The following is a 22,874-nucleotide window of genomic DNA, read 5'->3' on the forward strand; positions in this document are numbered from 1 at the left end:
CATCATATGACTAAACTAATGCTTCCTTTGGACTGGAGAAACATTGTCTCTCGAAACCACAAAGGAGGTAAAAAAAAAGGAGGGGGACATGTAAACTGGGAAGTCCGTTGTCTGACCAATCTAGTTAAAAAAAGTGAAACAGTTAGATGCACGAAATGGCTTCGGCATTATTTACCTTGATTTCAGGAAGGCTTTTGATATGGTTCTACATGAAAAGATATCAATTTACTCCACTTCATTATGTAACCTGGAGTAAATTGAGATCTTTTCTTATATAACCAGTTTATTATAAAACCTGAAGTAAATTGAAGTTATTGGTAACTTTTTTTGTTGGATCTGGGGCTGGCTAAAGGATATTTTTTTATATATTTATTTTTTTTTATTTATTATAGTCTTTGGTGGCCCCTAGACATTTGTCCAAATCTACCTAATATCACTGACTTTATTATACGTAAATGAGCCTGGAAAGGGGGGGGGGAAATAGTGTTAGGTTTCTGTAATGTGTAAGTGTGTGTTACACACAGGCCACCCAGCCACCAGAGAGCAGTCATCATCTAGGATAACTGGTACTGCTACCCGAATCTTGTCCCTATGAACGTGAAGCTGAGCCCGGGTCTACTATACTGTCTGCATTGACCACAGAAAGTTCCCGCACCCTCTTGTAGAAGTGCTAGACCAGAGGGTGACAGCAATCCTGCCCCCAGGTTGCTCAGGCCTGGGAGCCAGCTAAAAAGAAAAATAAAAAAAACAAAACAAACAATAAAAATAAAAAAAATAATAATGAAAAATAAATAAATAAAATAAAATAATACAACTCTCCTTCCAACTCAGGCATTTAGGAATCAAAGCCTCCTACTCCAGAAGAGAGGGGAGAAAAAGGGGGGGCCATTCTGGTCCATAATCCCGCACTTAGTTATTTACATAGTGCCAGCAAAAAAAAAATAAATAACCCGAAGACCAAGGTGGTTAGGGGGGGGGAGGAACCTCTACCCCTATGCAAATCTCACCCTGGCAATTTTTCCCACACTAGGTTAATTTCCACAGTGCCAGCAAACAAAAAAAAAACCAGGACAAGAATAGGAAGGGGGAAGAGAAAGAAAAATCTATATAGTGAACAGTTATTAGTTTACAAATAACCAGACTGATAACTGAATAGCAAACTTTTGAAAAGCAACAAATTTATTATACTCTGACAAGTAATTATTTTCATTTCCTTCCCTAAAATCACTAATTACATTCTTTAATTCAGCTCTGTAATTCTCATACAGCAAACAATGGCGTCTCCGTACCCAGGTGGGTAGGAGCAGCAGTGCGTAGCACATGCTTCTTGATCAGACCGGGGTTCAAGCCCGTGACTACCAAATACGGAGGATGCGGAAAAGTCAGGAAATGACTACCGCACATCCCTGGACCAATATGGCCTTAGTTGCTAATGCTCCTAAAAACCAAATAACAACAACAAACAATCATATAATACTTAGCACCAAGTTTCTTCAACACTGCATGCACAGTAAGGGTTTGATTTTAAACCAAAATAATATTATATAATTTACTATTCAAAGAACCATGCCCTATTAATAAAAAGTCTCCATACTAGTTAAAATCCACTTATTCAGTTTAAAGCATGCAGATGAAACATTTTGAATAAAAGCCTTGTGACCACACCAGTAATATTATCCACCCATCTGGCTAGCCAGATTTCCATTAACTTAGCATATATTCTTTTCTTTTCAACCTTTAGATCAATGTTAAGGTCACATACGATGTTTAAACATATGAAATTGCTATGCTTCCTAATATCATGTGGCCTGCTAATACCTGCAGGGCATTTATTGACACAGTTCTGCAGACCCTCTAAATTGCCAACAGCATTGTTCTTTAAACTTAATCTTATTCATACAAGTTACCAACACTGATGATACGTAAGTCATTATTGGCAGAAAAACTGACGTATAATAAAGATTTAAAACTGATCTACGCAACCCTCATTCTGATCTGGAAATCCGTATTACTGCTGCACTAAAATGCTTAAGTTTATTCATCAAATAATGCAAGTGTGGAACAAAAGTTAACTTGCCATCTAATCAGACACCTAAATACTTAGTTTGGGTAACAAATTTAATTGCTTACAATGTAACAACATTTTTGGTGGTTGTTTGATATCAAGGTGATCTTTAACTAACATCATAAGTGTTTTTTATTCTGAAACTGTTAATTTATTTACAATAGCTCATGATGTTAGACTCTGAAGAACCATTTCAGCCTTCTTTCAATATCCCTTCTTGGGGTTACCAGGCACACAGATAAGCAGTTCATCCACAAATGCTATTTTATGGCAAACTGTTTGTCTTAATTTAAGCCATTGGTTCAGAATCAAATTCCAGAATAGGGGACCCAACACAGATCCCTGCTGGCATCCCCTAGACACTAATTTCCTGTGAGTTAAATGTTGTGCCCTTGCAATTATCTGCCTTGAAGTTAAATAGCTTATTACAACCCAGTATATTTTCCCTGGACATTGGAGCTGTCTTAATGAGTAAAGAATACTCTCGTGCCAGACTGAATCAAAAGCTCCTGCAAAGTCAATGAACAGAGCAAGAATATATTTATTATCTGCATTTTTAACATAAAGCACCAAATCGTTAATCATGTCCTCAGTAAATTTGGATTTTCTAAAGTCATACTGAAATGGCATCTCAATTTGATATAAATTCATGAAGTTACCTCATCACTGGAAAATCAATCTCTCAAACAACTTACCTAGGGTAGATAACAGTGATGTTGGTTGAAAGCTCTTGGAGCTTGCTTTTTCTTTACTTGGTTTCAATTTCAGAAGGGCACATTTCCAGAAAACAGGATGTGTGCCTTCCAATAAACATTTGTTATACATATTCAGCAGAACTGGAGGATATATCTCTAATAACTTACTGATACTGTTGTTCTCAATCATATCAATCCCCAGATTTTTATCAACATTTATCTGTTTGCTGACTACAAGTAACTCCTCTGCTGTAAAAAGAGAGATATGTTCATCATTGACATAAGCTCTATTATCTGCTCTCATCTCACACTGTTCAAGAGTATCATTACTTATACAATCCTCAAGGCTGCCTCCATAGCCAGGTGGGCAGGAGCAGCAGTGTGTAGCACACGCTTCTTGATTAGACTGGGGTTCAACCCTGTGGCCACCAAATATGGAGGATGCGGAAAGGTCGGGGAATGACAACCCATATCCCCGGATCAATATGGCCTTAGTTGCTAATGCTCCTAAAAACCAAAAACAACAACAATCCTCAGGAAACAGCTTGTCAGTGACAACTTTAATAGTTGTCTCTCAACTAACTGTTTCCCCTACCATCTACAATTACTGTGTGAAATACATCCTGCTCTAAGATTCTATATATAAGATTTTGGATATAGGATAGGAAGCAAAGATATAGGATAAAGGATAGGAAGCAAAGATATAGGATAAAGGATAGGAAGCAAAGGGATTATCATAAAAGGATGCTGTTCAGGGTGGAACTGTGAAGTGGAAACCCTCAGGAATCATTTCTGAGAGCCCCGCCTCCTCTTGTTTCTAATCTTTCTGAATGATATTAATGAGGCAGTACAGGGGAAGTTGTCAAACTAGCTGATAATTTGAAAGTAGGAAGGATCATTAATAACATTACAGAACCAGGCGATGTTGCCCTAAAATGACTTGGATCAGTTGCTATTATGGTCTGAAACTAAATATAAGATTCTATATATAAGATTTTGCACTTGGGAAGTTATTTTCAACTATTTTTTAGGAAGGGATTAGGATGAGGTTATGAAAAAGGCAGCAGTTATAGTATGATCAGATATGAAATTTACCAGGCAGTGTAAACGGGCAGTAACTTTATAAAATTGATAGTCCAGATTAGCTATCCTGCCTCGGTAGAATTAAATACGGTAGAATTTCAGATTAACTGCACCTTCAGGGATTATTTTAAGTGCTGTTATTTAGATTTTTCCATTATTTATAGTTTTATTGTTAATGTATTTAATGCAGAAATAATGAGGCTAAATAAGAAATAGAGAGATTAAGAATCCAATTTTATTAAAAACATAAACATGTTGACGATCCAGTGTTATATTCTGCCATTAAATACACTCTTGCATACACCCTGTTCTATTTTCTTTATATCAAGTTTAATCTGCATGGTGGCACAGTTGTATTGTCACCATCCTCCCCACACCAGGTGGAAAAGACCAGGTTGGAATCCCGTTGATGACGTGAAGAACTTTAGTGGGTTATTTTCACTCTTTGGCTGAGTTAGTCAGTCTCAGGTGTAGATAGCAAGGTCCCCCCCCCCCCAGAAACTGATGTGTTTTTCATCCAGCAAAATAGGCAAATCAACCAGAGAACACACGCAATTTACCGACACAATGAACATGGATATATGAGTTAACTTTCCGGGTGACCCTAATATAATAGTTTGAATAATATCAAGTTTGTCACTAAGTTTTAATGTTGTGCTTCTTTTTTTCTCTGTATGAGGTTTATTAACTTTAGGAGCCATAGTGAGGGTTTTTTATTTTAAAATAAATGTGAAACTGACGTGTAATCCATGATATTAGTACAGAATTTACTTTCAAAATGGCGAATGTAAACAAAAACTTGCTGTTTTCTTTTTTGGCACTGCATGATATCTGCACTGTATGTAAACATCCCATCTAAATGTGCCATTAACTTGAATGTTCCGTTATTTGGATGTCATTATTTCAACAGTTTACTGTACTTTGTTATAGACAGTTTGTTATATTAGCATTAGTAGAAGCACATGATGCAAGAAAGCAAGCTTATGCAGCATCAGCCAAAAAAAAAACCCTTCCCATTTCACTGATCCATTCATTCCAAATGTTTGTCTAGTTGTGCCTTTAATTTATTTAAACTATCAACTTCTACAACAACCGATAGAAGATTGTTCCAGCAATCAGACAAACATTTGAATGGATCAGTGAAATGGGAAAATGGGAAGGGGTTTTTTTTTTTTTTTTTGGTTGATGCTGTACAAGGAGATAAAACTGACCTGCTAGTATCCCATTTTTCTTTCAACTCATCTATTAAGGATGTTGGTAAAACACCTCCCACCATTCCCAGCACACTCCATTCTATGCCTGGTCATTGAGGCTGTCACAGACATTCTCTCAGATATGCTAGACAAGCTGTGCTTACTACATGGGAGTCTAACACACTGATGGAACTGATATTCGAGTGACACTCAAGTCAAGTGGATCTAATTTCGGCGAAGTCCAGATGGTCTGTGACAGCCAAATCCTCTGCTTGCACCTTCACGATGGTAGGACTGTTAGTAATCCTGGGTATAACCCCTAGGTGCAAGCACACTGTGGGTGACCACCCAGGTGTGAATCAACGTGAACAGGGGTCGAAGTGTGTGCCCACACCACAGAGAAGAATGCGGCCCCTCTGTGTTACCAGGCAATTCTAGGTGGTAGATGACTCTCATCAACCGGTGCAATACCACCACCACTTTGCTTATTGGAGGCTTGACGTGGTGGAACCTATGTTTAGTCTCCAGAGCTAAGTTCTGGTCAACCCTTCCCCCATCTCTTCCATCATGCAGTATGACTGATGACTTTTGAGGTTATGACGAACATCATGGCGACAAAAAAAATCCAATCTTCCTTACATTTCGAGGGTACAGCTCTAAAATAGTGTTCGCAGGCCGGCTGCTAGTTAGTACACCGGACCGAACCTATTGGTAACTCTCTAGGAGGCTTCCAGATCAGCTAGTATATAATCTTGCTGCCTCTACTCTGCCAGATAGTGAATGAAGGGAGCCCAAGTAGTGTGTATGCAGGGTTCATTGTCGAGGCCACGTTATGTTAAGGATATGGGTATATTCTTACCATGTGTTCGCCCTATCCAAAAATGTCATTTCTTCATACAGCATGTTTCCCACCCCACTTTTTCTTACTACTACATACACCATGAATTGTCAAACTAATAGAGCAAACTTATCTGCGAAAAGATCTAAACCTTCTAAACAATTCCTAGTTCATTTCACAAATATACATGGTCTCAGTTCTAATCTCAATGATGTCCATTTCCATTTAAAGTCTGCCAAACCCCGTGTACTTTTTCTGACAGAATCTCAGTTATTGGCTGATTCAATCACTGCTCATCTCAGTTTCCCAAATTATTCGCTGTATGATTCCTTTCGCCTCAAAGGTGGTACTTGTGCATATGTCTGTTCCAATATTCCCTGTCAGAAACTTGGTAATTTGGAATCTCCTCTTTTTGATCTTCTCTGGCTTAAAATCTCTCTACCTCATTCTGTCAAATTCATCTGTTGTCTCTACCGTTTTCCCAACTCCACTAATCACTTGGAACTCTTTAACTTCCTCTCTTTGCAACTTGACTTTCTCCAGTCCAACTTTACTAACAGTGAGGTAATTTTTCTTGGTGATTTTAATGCTTACAACTCCAGTTGGCTTCCATTTTCTACAGACCCAGCTGATCGAGATACTGAGGCTTTTGCAATTACTAATTACCTTGTATAGATTGTTCATTTACCTGCCAGAATACTGGACAATCCTAATCATGCAGCCAACATCCATGATCTTTTTCTTACAAACAACCCTTCTAAGTACACAGTCGAAGTGAGTGGTTCATTAGGCACCTCAGATCACAACTTGGTGATTGTCTCTTCTCCAATGGAGCCTTTATCTCATGGCTATTCCCAACCTTGTATTGTTTGGCATTACAAGAATGCAGAATGGGATAACCTACGAGATTTGTTTTCTTCTTTTTCTTTGTTGAATTACTGTTTCAAAACTCCTGATGTCAACGTTTGCTCAGATCGTGTTAGTGAAATTATTCTTGCAGGAATGGAATCCTTTATTCCATACTCCACCTTAAAATCTCTTCATTTATCTAAACCTTGGTTTTCCAATAAATGTGCTAAGGCTGCTCAAGAAAAGAAAGTTGCATATTGTTGGTTCCAATTCTTCAGTTTCATTTTCTGCCAACACCAGAGTTCGCAACAATTGTAAAGCAGTTATTAATCAGTCCAAAATAGATTTTGAACAGGCTTAGAGTAGAAATATGCAGTACTTTGCATTTGTCAATGTTAAACTTCAGCTGTAATTTCTCAGCCCATCTACCCAACTTTTCCGGATTCTGTTGCAGCAGCATACTGTCATTCACTAAAGTATTCACCAAAGTAATTCACCAAAAATCTATCCTGGCAGCTTTCTAAAACTGCAGCCAGTTTTCAACTTTGTGCTGGTAATAACTATTTGTTTTTTTGTCACTTTTAGTCAATAATAATAATACCAGTTGACTAAAGAAAGTGTACCATACTACAAGTACGAACCCCAGGCAGTACTAGAGACTCGAACCCACAAGCTGTACTGGGACTGCGCCATAATAACGGATAAGACTATCTCACACAAAAGACCGGACATAATCCTTGTGGACAAGATGGAAAAGGTTACCTACCTGATTGACATAGCAGTCCCCAACACTAGCAATGTCTAGAAAACCCATGAAGAAAAAATTAGGAAGTACATGAACCTGAGACATGAAGTCAAGGAGATGTGGCATATGCAAGAAGTATCAACCATCCCGATCTGTCAGCCACTGGTATGGTGCCAAAGACTCTATATAGTAGCCTAGCAGCAATAGGTCTCCCAGAGAACACCTACAAGGAACTCCATAAATTCACAATCCGGAACACCTGTAGGATAGTCAGAAATTTCCTCAACCAACAGTAACACCAGACATTACAACCACCCTGTGTACTTGGTAGCAGTACCTGTCACGGAGTGGAATCCCCCAATCAGGGAGAAATAATATAAGAGCAACAATAATAATAATAATAATAATCTGAAATGTGGTTTTGTCATTGAAAAATTGATTTTATAGTTTTGTCACTTTTCACTCCTGTGTATGTTTCTAAAAAAAGAATATTTTCTTTCTTCATAGCTGGGCCTACCTGATACCATCACTGTATATCCTTTTGTTTTTCATTCACTGTCCCTTTCTCTGTTCAGTTCAATTATTGGGCCATTTGGAGGTTTTTTTGCAAGTGGATTTAAGAGAGCATTTAAAGTTAAAGTAAGTTGTTTTTTTTTAACACATTATTTTGTATAGTTATAAAATCTGTTGCTAATTGTTATATAATATAAGCAAAAAAAAATTTTCTTATATTATTTGTTTATATGAGCTAAATATAATATTTTCGTAAATATAACTAATGGTGTATAATGAAACATGGGCTACTGTTGAATACTGAAGAATGGGGCTAGTTGTGGGTTGCCTTTGTCCTGTTGACAGTTCACATGACAGTACTCTGCAGCTATTTTTTTTTTTTTTAATGAAACCCCCAAACACGAGAGGTATCAGAACCTATAATACTTAGTACCGTGCATGGGTTGGAGGTTCAGAAGATGAAAGAAGATATTTGTTGACATTAGAATTGAACTTCTGTAGGCTGTAATTTTCAGGAAATACGTATGAAGGAAGAAAGCAGCCCAGAAAACAGCAGTTGAATGTATAAATGAAGATGAAAAGTTGATTCTGTGAGTTTGAAGTTGGGCAGTAAATGGATATTGGCTGGTGGCAGTAGGTGTTTGGACTGTTTTGAAAGAGAGAGTGGGAATTATAGAAGCCAATTCAGAAGAACAGTGCCCATGGAAGTATCTGTAGAAAAGGCATGCAGCAGAAACAGTACGTTTATGAGACAGCAAGTGGAGAGATTCTGTTAGAGATGAGTCATAAATTAACCTAACTGCCCTCTTCTGAATGGAATATAGAAGCCTGAGAGAGGTTTTAGGGGCACTGCCCCAGATGTGGGAACAATATTACATGGTAGGGCGAATTTGCAATTTGTAAAGAGTGAACAGCTGTTTGGAAGAAAAGTAATGTGCCAAGAACAAAAGAGAAAACCAAGTTTTTTAGATGCAGAGGAAGCAATATTTGTAATGTGCTTGTGCCAAGACAGATTAGAAGTCAGGGTAATCCCCAAAAGAAATATCTCATTTTGCCTAGAAATTGGAGTGTCATCAAAGATAAGCATAGGAGCAGAAGAATCCTTTTTGCGAGATATAAGACAAGACTGAGTTTTAGAAGGATTGAAATCAACTAAGTTGTTTTTGCCCCACTGCAGAATTACATGGAGATTGGTATTTAAGGAATTGTCATTCCTTAAATACCAACTTCATTCCTTAAATGTCAACTTCCTTCTACTAAGGAAGTTGAAGCTGATTGAGCAGAGCAAGGTTTCTCAAAGTGGAAATTGGAATGCAATGTGCTATCATCGGAAAAACTATGGATAGGATTTCCAGTCAATGGAAGAAGGTCATTAATATACAAGAGGAAGAGAGTGGGAGAAAGAACTGAACCTTGGGGACACCAGCATTAGTAGAGAAGTTAGAAGATAGAGAGCCATCTACCATCACCCTTGGTGAGCGATCAGAGAGAAAACTAGATAACCAATTACAAAAAACAGTTAACAACCCATGAGATGGAAGCTTGTTTAGAAGACTTTTATAACAAATATGATTGAAAGCCTTTGAAATGTCAAGAGCAACTGCTTGTGTTTCACCAAACGTATTTGAATTTGTATTGAATTTGAATTGAATTTGTGATTAAATGGGTAACATAAGCCAGAATATCACCAGTGGATTGACACTGACAGAATCCATACTGGCAATCGTTGATCAGATGGAAGGTTTCTAGGTAGTTTAAGAGTTACTTGATTTCTCCATTACTTTAGAAAGAGTAGAAGTAATTGGAATGGGAGGATAATTGGATGGGAGGGATTTGTCACCCTTTTTTCGAACTGGCTGGATATGAGCAAATTTCCAAGCTCAAGGAAAAACACCTTTGGAATAAGAAAGTGAAAAAAGGCAGCTAAGAACAGGAGTAAGTTCAGGAGTACAGGTTTTGAGAACAAGTGGAGAAATACCAAGATTCGTCAAAATGCTTCTGACATCCTTTTGATGGTAGACCACAGGAGGCGTTGAATAGATTGTGTTGGGAATGGTGGGAAGCGTTTTAACAAGATCATTAATAAGTGAGTTAGAAGAAAAATGGGATGCTAGCAGGTCAGCTTTATCCTTGGCTGAAGTGACAACAGAACCATCTGGTTTTGACAGGAGGTGGGAGCAGAGATGGGCAAAAGTTGCGGTTAAAATCGCTTTGGAAGGTTCCGCTATCATTAGGGCAAGTAGCAAGTTTCTACTCTTAGCCTGTTCAATATCTAGTTTGGACTGATTAATAACTGCTTTACAATTGTTGCGAGCTTTGGTGTAGACAGAAAACGAAACTGAAGAATTGGAAACAAGCCAATTTCGATATTCAACATTCTTCTCTTGAACAGCCTTAACACATTTATTGGAAAACCAAGGTTTAGATAAAGGACTAGATTTTAAAGTGGTGTGTGGAATAAAGGATTCCATTCCTACAAGAATAATTTCATTGACACGATCTGAGTAAACGTTGACATCAGAAGTTTTGAAACAGTAATCCAACCAAGGAAAAGAAGAAAAGAAATCTCGCACATCATCCCATTTTGCATTCCTGTAATGCCAAACAACACTTTGAGATGATCACCAAGTTGTGATCTGAGGTGCCTAACAGACCACTCTCTTTGACTGTGTACTTAGAATGGTTGTTTGTGAGAAAAAGATCAAGTGTGTTGGCTGTATGGTTAGGATTGTCCAGTATTCTGGTAGGTAAATGAACAATCTGTGCAAGGTCATTAGTAATTGCGCCTCGGCATCTCAACCAGCTGAGTCGGTGTGACTAGAAAACGGAAGCCAACTGGAGTGTTGTGAACATTAAAATCACCAAGGAAAATTTACTATGTTATTGTTTTTACTATATATTATTTTACTATATTTATTTTCTATATAAATTTACTATATATTGTTTAGCAAAGAACATATTCTCTCAGAGAAACTTCCATTCCTGTGGCTTTTTATAGGTATGTATATAGTAGTGAATCTCTCCATACATTATTAATTAAATGTTTTTGAGGTGCCTCCGTAGCCAGGTGGGAAGGAGCAGCAGTGCATAGCACACGCTTCTTGATTAGACCGGGGTTCGAGCCAGTCACCACCAAATACGGAGGATGCGGAAAGGTCAGGGAATGACCACCGCATATTCCGGGAGCAATATGGCCTTAGTTGCTAATGCTCCTAAAAACTGCAATAACTAACTAATTAACTGTTTTTGACACATTCAAATATAATATTTACTATTATTTGTCATTCTGTTCCATAGCACATAATGCTAAATAGCTCGTATCACTTTGATACAAATTTGAAAATAATTTAAAAGTATAATTTATTTCTTGATTAGCTGGTTGTTTTAGGGTTTTAGGCACGTCTTTGATTTATACTATATTTCACAATTTTATATTGTCTGTACAAGTGTAGGTTTGCTGGCTGATGTGCATGTTGTGCTTAAAAAACCCAAAATAACTCATGGGGAGCATTACTCCCTGAGATGGAGGGAGTAATTCTTGAGTTAGCCAACCTCCTTGTGATGTTGGCTAACTACCTTTTCGATGGTTTAATTTTAATGGTTTAAGTATTTCAAAGAGGGTAGAGAGCATGCAGCATCCTCTTCAATAATCATGATTATTGAAGAGGATGACTGAAAAAGACCTGCAGCCCTGAATTGGTGGACAAAGTGTGCAATTTACTATCAATTGCCAATTAATGTTGAGAATGTTAGTAAGTGAGTTAAATGTGAATAAGGAATCGATAAGGTCCATTATTATTACCACAAACTTGGGGAAAATAAAAATTTATGCAAAGTTTGTCCCACACTGCATGATGAGAAAAAATTTGGATGATTGGCTGCTTGAAAAGATTTTGTTCAACCAGCTGATTCTAAATCTGGTATCCTGAGCAGCATTAATACAGGGGGAAAAAGATCACTGCACAGTTATTCATAAGTCTTTTTCATTTTCCACTACCCTGTGTAGTGCCTCCGTAACAGTTGATATATCAAAATGGGATTTCACTATTGTTTTTTTTTATGTGGGAGCTTCAGCAGTCAATAGATATCTGGGGATTTTTAGAACATTTCTGGGGAATTGTGCCTTGTTGTGTCACTCTGTGCCCAAAAGATTACAGTTTGGTAAAGTCCAAAATGGCAGCCATATTTAATAGATGGGTTTCCCTCCACCAAGTTTATGTATGCCATTTGTATTATGCTAGCATTAATTTAAATGTATATTTGCAATTTTTATATATGATTAAACAAGTTTCACTGCTTAAGGACCACCCTGCATATTGTTATTAATACATATCTTTCTAACCCTAAGAAAATGAATTCAAACTTAATATTTTATGCTTGGATATAAGTCCACTTTAAAATTTATTTTAAACTATATTTTATTGCTTCAGAGGTCAATTTTTACAACAGAACGAGTTGGCTTTGCATTAGCAACATCCCCTTATGTAGAAATGTAGTGGTCTGTGATACTGGTGAAAAGTTGAGAATTGCTGATATAAGAGTGTAATTTGCATACTTGGCAATCAGTTTTTGAGTGTCTGAGAGGAAGAATGTGTGAGCTTCAAGGTCTTTCCGACTGTGAATGTGGAACGATTGTGGGGACAAGATTTGCATGGCCAATGCCTTGAACAGCCAACATGGTTAAGTACTCCTATTCTCTGTTGTCATGAGTCTACTGCAACTGGCTCAACAGCAGTCGAACAACTAGCCAAAGGTCTCACGCACGCGCGCACACACACACACACACACACACACACACACACACACACACATGCAAGTTTGACATCCATGGTGAGTGTTATTTGTGTTGCTTCATAACCAAGCAGTGATGCAGCACAGTGGCCCAGCGAACCATCCAGTACAATGTAGGGATAGCAAGGCTGATATCCCTGTGCACTGAATATAAGCTCACATAGGCTGTGGCAGTTGATGGCTATCACGGGTACCCATGCTCGCTGCGAGAGACAAGAAATTGCACCTTTTATGATCATGTCAGTACTAACACTGGTCCACCAACATCTGCCTCCTGGTCTGATGAGTCCCGTTTTCAACTCTAATATTCTGATGGATGTATCTGCATTTAGGAAAAAGCAAGATGAAGCAGTGGTACCTGGATGCATTGTTGGTGTTTGGCAGGCTGGAGGCAGTGGTGTTATGGTTTTTTGTGGCATGATTTTGGTCCTCTGATCACCATTAATCAATGGCTTGATGGTAACATATACTTTTCTATCATCACTGATCAAATACACCCCTGCATGATGACAGTATCCAGACAACTCTGCTGTCTATCAACAATACAATGTGCCATGCCACAAGGCCCAGCAGGTTTCTGACTGGTTTCAGGAACATGACTGTGAATTCTCCATTTTCCCACAGCTGCTTAACTCGCCCATTCTCAACTAAAACAAGCATGTTTGAGACTTAATGGAAAAGGATGTTCATTGCTACAACCATCCTCCTGACAATGTGCTGGCATTTCTGGATACATTGTACAATCCATGGGTAGTACTACCATGGGACTCTGTGCGGCACCTTGTAGAGTCCATGCCAAGATGTGTATGGGCTGTGTTATGGACAAAAGGTGACCCCATGTGGTATTAGGTAGGTGTTGCTAATGCAAAGCCAACCCAACTTAACTCATATACAGCAGGCCCCCGTTATAACGCGGTTCGCTTTACGCTGATTCGCTATAACGCTGTTCTTATATTATAACCCATATCTGACTATAACGCTGTCACAGATCACTATAACGCTCTTTTACAGATTACATTTTTGACATATTTAACGAAATCGTTTCATTTGATGGAGTCGATAGCTTGAAAATGAATAGCAAAACAGCATTAAAACGTTTCCCACGCTGACTTGAGCAATTTTCCCACGCTCAGTGAAATTTTCTCTCACGCTAATTTAAGTACAGTCCCTTGTTACGTAGTTCCGAGATCAACATTTTAAAAAATTATCAAATATATTGCTTGTAATATTTGCGCGTTATAGTGATCTGTGACAGCGTTATATGCATTTATCCGAAGTCTAGTTAATCATCACTCAGTACAGTATTAGACATCGTGCGTAACGGACAGTTTACTTGAACATTGTATCATAATTAATTCAACCAACGCAGTTATATTTTCGAAGAGCTAATAATGACCAACAGGAATGAAAATGCAACAACGTCTGGGCGCAGTACGAAGACTATAAATGTAAGAAAAAGACTGAATTTGAAAATTAAATTAGACGTTTTGAAGCGAATCGATTCCGGTCAACGACAAGCGGATGTGTACCATAATTTAGGACTCGCAAGTTTAACTGTAAGAACAATTATGAAAAAATAAAGAGTTAATTTTAGCAGCGGGAAAGATAGCTGTTCCACTGCAAGCAACTAGGACTAGACCGGCTGTTAGGATTGAAATGGAAAGACTAATTTTATTGAAGATAATATTCCAATGCAGAATTCAGTTAAGTTAAATATTAAAAAAAGAGAGAGAGAGAGAGAGAGAAAGAGATTAGCCAATACAGTACGATGATCTGAAGAAAACTCGCCTAAAAAAAAAAAAAAATGTGGAACCATTTAAAACTGGTAGAATAGATTTAAAATCCTGGGAGAAGCCGCTAGTGCAGATTAAGGAGCCGAAACTTTCAAAAAAGAACTTGTTAAAATTATTGAAGAGGTGTATTATGTGTTATACTTCTCAACAAGTTTTTAACATAGATGAAGCAGGACTTTTGTGGAAACGAATGCCTAAAAGAAGTTTCATATTGAAAGAACAAAAAACATGCCAAGTTTCAAAGCGGCGAAGGATCGGTTGACTTTATTGTTGAGTGGTAACGCTGCGGGCCATTTAAAAGTAATACCCCTTTTAGTTTATTTGGAAGAGGGCCAAAGTTCAACTCAAAATCCACACATTTTTCATGATTAAATTCATCCATTAAATTAAATCAATTAAATTCATTATTTTAATTGGAATTTTGTTTACTTTTGAGACTCAAGTAGTTACTACATGATTATACGTATGTAATGCAGAATATTTTATATGTGCAAATATTTGAATATTAAATATTTTGACCGACATTTGTGCATCTTTTCATTACCGTTTATTATTGATTAGGAAATATCCTATGGCACCGACCGCAGCTCACAAATACATATGTTACCTTATGGGAAAGCGGCGCTCGCTTAGCGCGGATTCACTTAGCGCTCTGTTTTTCCGGAACGAATGATCAGCGTTAAGCGGGGGTCACCTGTATACAGTATTTTAAAACATATAAGAGCAAATTTTGAAGGTGGGTTAGGAATATTTTTTTGGCTGGTGGGTTCTATTATTGAGAGCAATTAAACAAGATGATATTATGTCACTGACTTAGATGTTTTTGTTCTTCTGATGAAAGTAGTGGTATATGGAAAATCAAGGGAATGCTACCCCCCCACAGAATTGATCAAGAGAGGGCACATTCCTGAAAATCTTATCTTGAGACCTATTCAGTAAACTTTATGTAACTTAGTGTGCCCTAAAGCTGGTCATAAAGCATTTGAACAAGCTGGTGACCGGTTTGATGTCACTTTAAAAAGCTGAGAGTGGGGAGACAGAGACAGAGACACACACACACAGAGAGAGAGAGCGTGCGTGCACGCGAGCGACAGAAATGACCAGTATGAGTACCAATGCCAAATTTTGTAATGGTCTGTGTGTGTGTTTGGGGGGAAAAATGTATATTCTTATCTTTAAGATAGAACTTACAATATTTGTATTTCAGTGCGGTTACACAACATTTTTTAAAAAAGTTGTTTCCTGTGTTTTTTAACTATTTGAGTGATTCCCCCCCCCCCATATGAGATCTGACGAACAGTTGCCATGCCACCGGGCAAAAGTAATATTATGTGTATGATTCTCATATATTTCATTCTTCTTGTTCTTTGCTGTTAGGATAAAATGTGGATATTAAAAAATATATTTTTTATAAATACGTAAGAAGTCATGATTAAAATTTTTTTGTGTTATAAATATGTATAATTTTGATACTTAACAATTTTGCTAAATTCTTTTTCTAGGATTTTGGTGATATAATTCCAGGTCATGGTGGAATTATGGATAGATTTGACTGTCAATTTTTAATGGCTACATTTGTTAATGTTTACATCTCAAGTTTTATTAGGTAAACAAATTTTGACTATAAAAAGCTGTTATTAGAATATTTAGTTATGCTATTAATATATTTGATTTTATGAAAACTATAGACCAGTGGCACACAAACTTATTTTGCTTGTGACCTCCTGTATTAAATACAAAATTAACGCGACCCCTCAATGTAAACTCCGAGATAGGATGACCAGATTTTTGGAGAAGAAAAATGGATTTTATAAATTATGTTGTAGAAAATTTTATTCGAGTATAGAGAAAGGAATAAAAAAATTGTTTCCATTTTAATTTAGACATTAAAATAATTCTTTAATATTTTAATTGAATACAGCAAAAACAACAAATAAAATTCTTATTCTTCAATTAAAATTACAAAACAATAAAAAATGAACAATTACAAACAAAACAATTAATGAGAAGAATGAGCCTGGATAACTGATAATATTTGGTCTATATTTGGCACAATGTTTGAAATTACTAATCTCATGTCATCGTCTGGATAAAGTCTGGAATGCTGTTTTGTTATTATAGCTGTTAATTTTGAAAAACCAACCTCACATAAATATGTAATAATTATGGATACTCATCTTGAAGAGAATGCCAAAAATTTTCCCACCTAGTCTTGAAAAGAGCACGTAATGCTTCATCAGATGACAGGTTGATAAAATCTTCCTTTTGCTCAAAGGTAATTCAGCAAACAAATAAATAATTTTGGGACATGAAGAAATATCAAAAGCAAAGGGATTGCGAATCCAATACAACTTTTTTTTCCAGAGATACATTAAATCATTTGGAAAAATTCTTAATTAGCATTGTTAGGTGGGTGGCAATGATATCCCTAAATTGCATCTGCATGGGTAGCACGGTGGTATTGTCACAGTCCTCTCAACATCAGGTGGAAAAGGCCCGGTTCGAATCCCGTTGATGATGCGAGGAACTTTAGTGGGTTTTTTTCACTCTGTGGCTGAGTTAGTCGGTCTCAGGCTTAGATAGCAAGGTTTTTCCCCCAGGAACTGGGGTTTTTTTGTCCAGAAAACAGGCAAATCGACCAGAGAACACATGCAATTTACAGACAAAATAAATATATTGGTAGATGTAATCATTTACAGGGGACCCTAATATCATAATTTGGTTTTTTATCCCTAAATTGCAAAATGTCAATATTATAACAAAATCAAAAAAAGCATGGGAACATTTCAGTATTATTACACTCGAATTCAGTTTCCAAAGATTAAGCTTCCCTTTGAAAATTTATATTTTATCACTGAGTATTAATATATTTGTTCCCTGTCCTTGAAGAATTAAATTTAAATCATTAAGTTTTTCAAATATATCAGCAAGGGAAATAAGTTTTACAAGCCATTTTTGATTTGTAAACAAATGAGCAAGGTTCTGATTTTTATCCGATAAAAACAAAACTTGATGTTTGAGGTCAAAAAGACGTCTCAACACTTTACCACTGAACAACCACCTCACTTTCGTATATAAAAGAAGCGTTTCATCTCATTTCATTACAAAACATTGTGAAAAGTCCTCCTACTTTTTAATAAATCACACTTGATCACACTTTGATCACACTTATCGCATCTTTCCAAACTTTGTGCAAATCAGTTTGCATTTCTTTTGCTACTAATGCATTCCATATGTACTGTAGAATGCAATGATTCAAAACTATATTTGAAGCAATTTCCTTTACTTTACTGTTAGATGGTATGAATCAGAGCTGTACTACTCAATATGTTCTACGTTGATAATAATATTAGTAAAATAATAAGAGGAGTTTACCTCAATATAGTGTGTAGAACACTTCCGTATGATACCCTCCAGAAATTAAAACAGAAAAAAGAAAAAATCGACAACTTACTGGTACATTAGAGTAAAATATAAAAAATTAAATAATCAATTTAACACAATTCAAATCAATATAAAACAATTAAAAATCAAATTAACGCAATTAAAAGAATCTAACGAAAATATTCAAAACGATTTTCTTTCCTTTTTTTTTTTTTTCCGTATAGTGTGTAACTTCTGTGTTGGCCTAGCTACAATTTTAAATTCGTTATCTTTAAAAATCTGTTAAGCTGTTTGTGCCACTGTTCAACATATGGGACAGAAATAAAGTATTTTTTGATATTAATATTGTTGATTGGTGTAGTATTTTGTATCCTATCCTTAGCTTGTACCCTAATTCGGTTTATTGTGGTAATGGAATAACCCCTGTTTAAGAATCTGCTAGTTAATATTTGTATTTCTGAGTCCAAAGCAGATTCCGTCGTTGAATATTTATAGGCATTAAGAAATTGATTAAAGATAATCGATCTTTTGTAGGTGAACGGGTGATAGCTATTATAATGTAGAAGCATACCGGTGTTTGTAGGTTTTCGATAGATGCTAAATTGTATTTTATTCGAGTCCCGGGTAAGCGTGAAATTTAGAAAGTTTAATGACTTAGTATCCGTATCTTCCCTTTCCAATGTAAATTTGAGTCTAGAATGAATATTATTAAACGAATGTAAAATGTCTTGGATAGTATTACTATCGGTAATAACTAGAACGTCATCTAAATACCTCCCATAGTATGTGATACGGGTTCGAAAAAGTGTCAAATGTATCTGCTCAATCGTTGAGAGATAGATCTCTGACATTAAGCCACTCAGGCTCAAACCCATTGGTAATCCAAAAATTTGTTTGTTAGCCTCAACTAACAGTTTAATTAAGTGAAAAATTTCCTTAATAAGTAGCTTCGTATAATAGTTTTTATTTAACATATCCTAAATAATATCTAATGTGTATTCAACGTTTACATTCGTATATAATGAGGTAACATCTAGTGAGAATAAATTGTCATTGTCGCCGAGTCTACAGTCTTTAAGCTTATTAAATAATGTATTGTAGTTCTTAATCCCAAATTGTAGTACCTGTCTAAAGGGTTTTATAATGTTATATATATGTGTGGCTAAGGATGAAAATACAGAGTTCCTGTAGGAAACAATAGGTCGAATAGGAAACCCAGTCTTGTGTAATTTTACCTGACCGAAAAGTGCAGGAATATTGTATGTTCTGGACTTCAATTCCTTTAACTGAACCGTAGTAATGTAGTCGTTTTTTTTTTCGATACGTGGAGCCGACCGGGCTAGCCGAGTGGGTAAAGTACCTGCCCGGCAACCCAAAGGTTGCGGGTTCGATTCCCGCCTCGGGCTTGGATCAAAGTACTGCAAAAACCTTGGGAGGTGCAATATGGCCACAGAAGCCGATGCGCCAACAACTACCAAATCAAAAAAAAAAAAAAATCAATACGTGGTTAACGTTTTATTGTATTGATTGACCAAATTGGTAAACAGTGCCGGGTCTACTTCACGATAAGTGGAGGTATCTGACACAACTGAATCTAACTTATTAATATAATCATGTTTATCTAGTATTACCACTGTATCTCCTTTATCTGCCTTCTGTATAATAATGTCCTTATTTCCCCGAAGTTCTCATAAAGCTGAACTGTCATGTGTATTCATGTGTATTATTTTCGTTAGATTCTTTTAATTGCATTAATTTGATTTTTAATTGTTTTATATTGATTTGAATTGTGTTAAATTGATTATTTAATTTTTTATATTTTACTCTAATGTACCGGTAAGTTGTGGATTTTTTTCATTTTTTCCGTTTTAATTTCTGGAGGGTAATCATACGGAAGTGTTCTACGCACTATATTGAGGTAAACTCCTCTTGTTATTTTACTAATTTTACTTTGCTGTTTAAACCTTTATTTTATCATATTAATGTAGCCGCATCATCATTACAAATCGCAAAGCAGTTGTTCCACTTTAGGCAATATTTGGTAGAAAAAAAAAATTTATAATCGAAAATCTTCTCGCCCGTTGTTCTTCCTTCCAAAGCTTTGCAAATTAGAAAATTCTCCAAAATATCTCCCTCATAACAGTATCTGACATATACAATAATTTGAGTAAGGTTTTAAATATCTGTGAATTCTTCTAACTGTATTGCAAAAATTGGACTTTCTCTCAATTGATTTAATAAATTGGATTTTATGATGTTCGCAATAACTGTATCTCTGGATAGAGGACTGGTATTTAAATTGTTGCTGTATTTTTCTCTACGCATAATTGAAATCATTTTTATTGCAGCTGGGAGAACAAGGGATTCAGCAATAGTATGTGATTTCAAATCTTTTCCTATTAAATATGAAACTTCCAACGATGGTTACAAGGAACTGCAGTGTTTCTTCATGAAAGATTTCACACCTCGTATGGCATTGGCATGTCGTTTGAACAAGGATTCCATTTTTTTTCATTATCTCTGGTTATTTCGTTATATAAATTAACATTATATAACATATTACGCACAGGACGTTGCTTCATCAAAAATGCTGTCAGTAAAGCCATACTTCACAAATTCTTCTTGATATTTTCTATTCTTTTTCATTCCTTTTGATTTGGAATATGATGGCTCTCTACCAGAAATCGGTGGTTCCACTAACTTGAAATAACGTTAGTGTCCAAATTTTCACATGATGTTTCTGACCGTTTCAGCTTCTGAAGTATCTGTAGCAACATTATTGTCATCACTTCTGAACTGTTTTGTTCTGATTAACCAATTGTCCATGGTAAAATATATATTTTTTTATTCTTAAAAACAATGATAATATAAAAAAGTAGCAGAAGAATGAAAAACACTTCCAAGATGACGTGAAAGCACCGAATTGCAAAGCAGAATAAAGTGTACGTGCAACAGTCTTCCTATTTACTGTCACAGCATATTTACACCTCTGGCCTTTAGGCAATTTCAGAAATGTTTGCTGTAGGAAGCACGAATTAAGAGCTAAAGAGATTATGGTTCAGCAGTTGAGTAATACTGAGAAGTATTAATACATACAGAAGTCACACTAGACAGCTGCTTTCTGTGTATCCATAGCCATTGAGCAAATTAAGGCGTATTACCTACCCACGAGGACAATAAGTAAGAAAGCCATGTGCATCACACATGGCTTTCTTACTTATTGTGTTTTCTTACGTGAAACACCCTAAAAAATAGAGTGGCAATAGGGTTCGTTCATATCTCAGACTTCATTCGAGTAGCAATAAAATACACGTATAGTATTGAAAAAGTAATTTTAACAACAGGTTTTTTGTCTTTGGTGTACACAAAAATAAATTTTATTTAAAAATTACCACGACCCCTTTAATTTATCCTGCATCCCCTCTGGGGGTTGCACGCCCCTAGTTTGCGCACCATTGCTGTAGACTAGCATATAATCCATCATAAAATTATAGGGGAAATATAAAAACTGTAGTTGAATTTTTGAGATTGTTTTCACATACATCCTCAATTCATTAAGCATTGTATTGCAATTTTGAAATTTAAATTTACCACAAGCGTTATACTACTTTTATGTTCTACTCTCATGGTAATCTCCTACAACACAAATGGATATATATATACACACTTATTGGTGGATGCACTCACATTAGGTTGTCATCTAGCATATTTCATTACTTTTTCTGTTTTGATCACTCATCAGTGAAGACAGGATATTAGAGCTGGAAAAGGAATTAGAAAATGTGAATTGGAATAACATCAGTTTGGCTGAAACAAGAAGAAGAAATGAATTACTTATAAGTTTATCAAGTGGAAATCTGTTGTACACCAATGGAAACAGTGAAAGGAGTGAAGGTGGAGTTGGCTTTCTGGTCCATAAAGATTTTAAAAACAACATATTGGAATTCAAAAGTACATCACCAAGAGTGTCAAGACTAATACTCAAGATTTCTAAGAGGTACAAGCTAAAGATTATAATGATTTATGCACCAACGTCGAGCCATGATGATGAAGAGGTTGAAGAAATGTACACCGAAATTGAGTCTTCTAGATGAGCAGAAAACCCACTACACTATTATTATGGGGGACTTCAATGCTAAAGATTATAATGATTTATGCTAAAGATTATAATGATACAAGCTAAAGATTATAATGATTTATGCACCAACATCGAGCCATGATGATGAAGAGGTTGAAGAAATGTACACCGAAATTGAGAGTCTTCTAGATGAGCAGAAAACCCACTACACTATTATTATGGGGGACTTCAATGCTAAGGTTGGAAAAAGGCAAAACAGCGCAGAAAGAGGAACTATAGGAAATTTTGGAGTTGGTGAAAGAAATAAAAGATTGGTGAAAGACTTGTGGAATTTGCAGAATCTCAAGGACTGTCAGTAATGAACACTTTTTTCAAGAAAAGGGTGAACAGAAAGTGGACATGGAAGAGTCCAAATGGATTAACAACTAATGAAATCAACTTCATCCTCACTAACAGAAGATATATTGTGAATGATGTTACCGTCCTGAATAAGGTAAATGTTGGAAGTGATCACAGAATGGTAAGATGTACACTTAATATAGATGTAGGAAAGGAAAGGAAAAAAACTGACTCGAGTAAATAATACAAAGGTCTTTGAATTGAAAATGGCTGATGATGATGATGATGTAATAACAGGTAGTTCTTTAAAATCCAGCACATTTTACAAAAAAAAAAAAAAAAAAAAACAACTTTTACAGCCTGGAAATAATAAAATGAAATCCAGCACTCATACACTTCAAAAATCCATAAAAAAGGGGGGGGACATGGCTTATTCAGTAAACTTTATGTAACAAATTAGTCATAAGCATTTGAACGAACTAGTGACTAGTGGGATTTCACTTTAAAA

The 22,874-nt window shown here is 36.1% G+C and overlaps 1 protein-coding gene across 2 annotated transcripts in view; it reads left to right on the forward strand.

Annotated features, from left to right (window-relative positions):
* The window catches only part of LOC150081583 (phosphatidate cytidylyltransferase, photoreceptor-specific-like), a 164,553-nt gene that overhangs the window by 103,960 nt on the left and 37,719 nt on the right, over nt 1-22,874 (forward strand). For both annotated transcript variants that reach the window (XM_090379444.1, XM_090379445.1), the window contains exons 10-11: nt 7,976-8,107; nt 16,068-16,171. In XM_090379444.1, the coding sequence (XP_090235570.1) occupies nt 7,976-8,107; nt 16,068-16,171 (236 nt within the window). The remainder of the gene's footprint in view (nt 1-7,975; nt 8,108-16,067; nt 16,172-22,874) is intronic.

This window comes from Mastigoproctus giganteus, chromosome 8 (genome assembly GCF_048544385.1).
Source record: "Mastigoproctus giganteus isolate SK-2022 chromosome 8, ASM4854438v1, whole genome shotgun sequence".
Taxonomy (NCBI): domain Eukaryota; kingdom Metazoa; phylum Arthropoda; class Arachnida; order Uropygi; family Thelyphonidae; genus Mastigoproctus; species Mastigoproctus giganteus.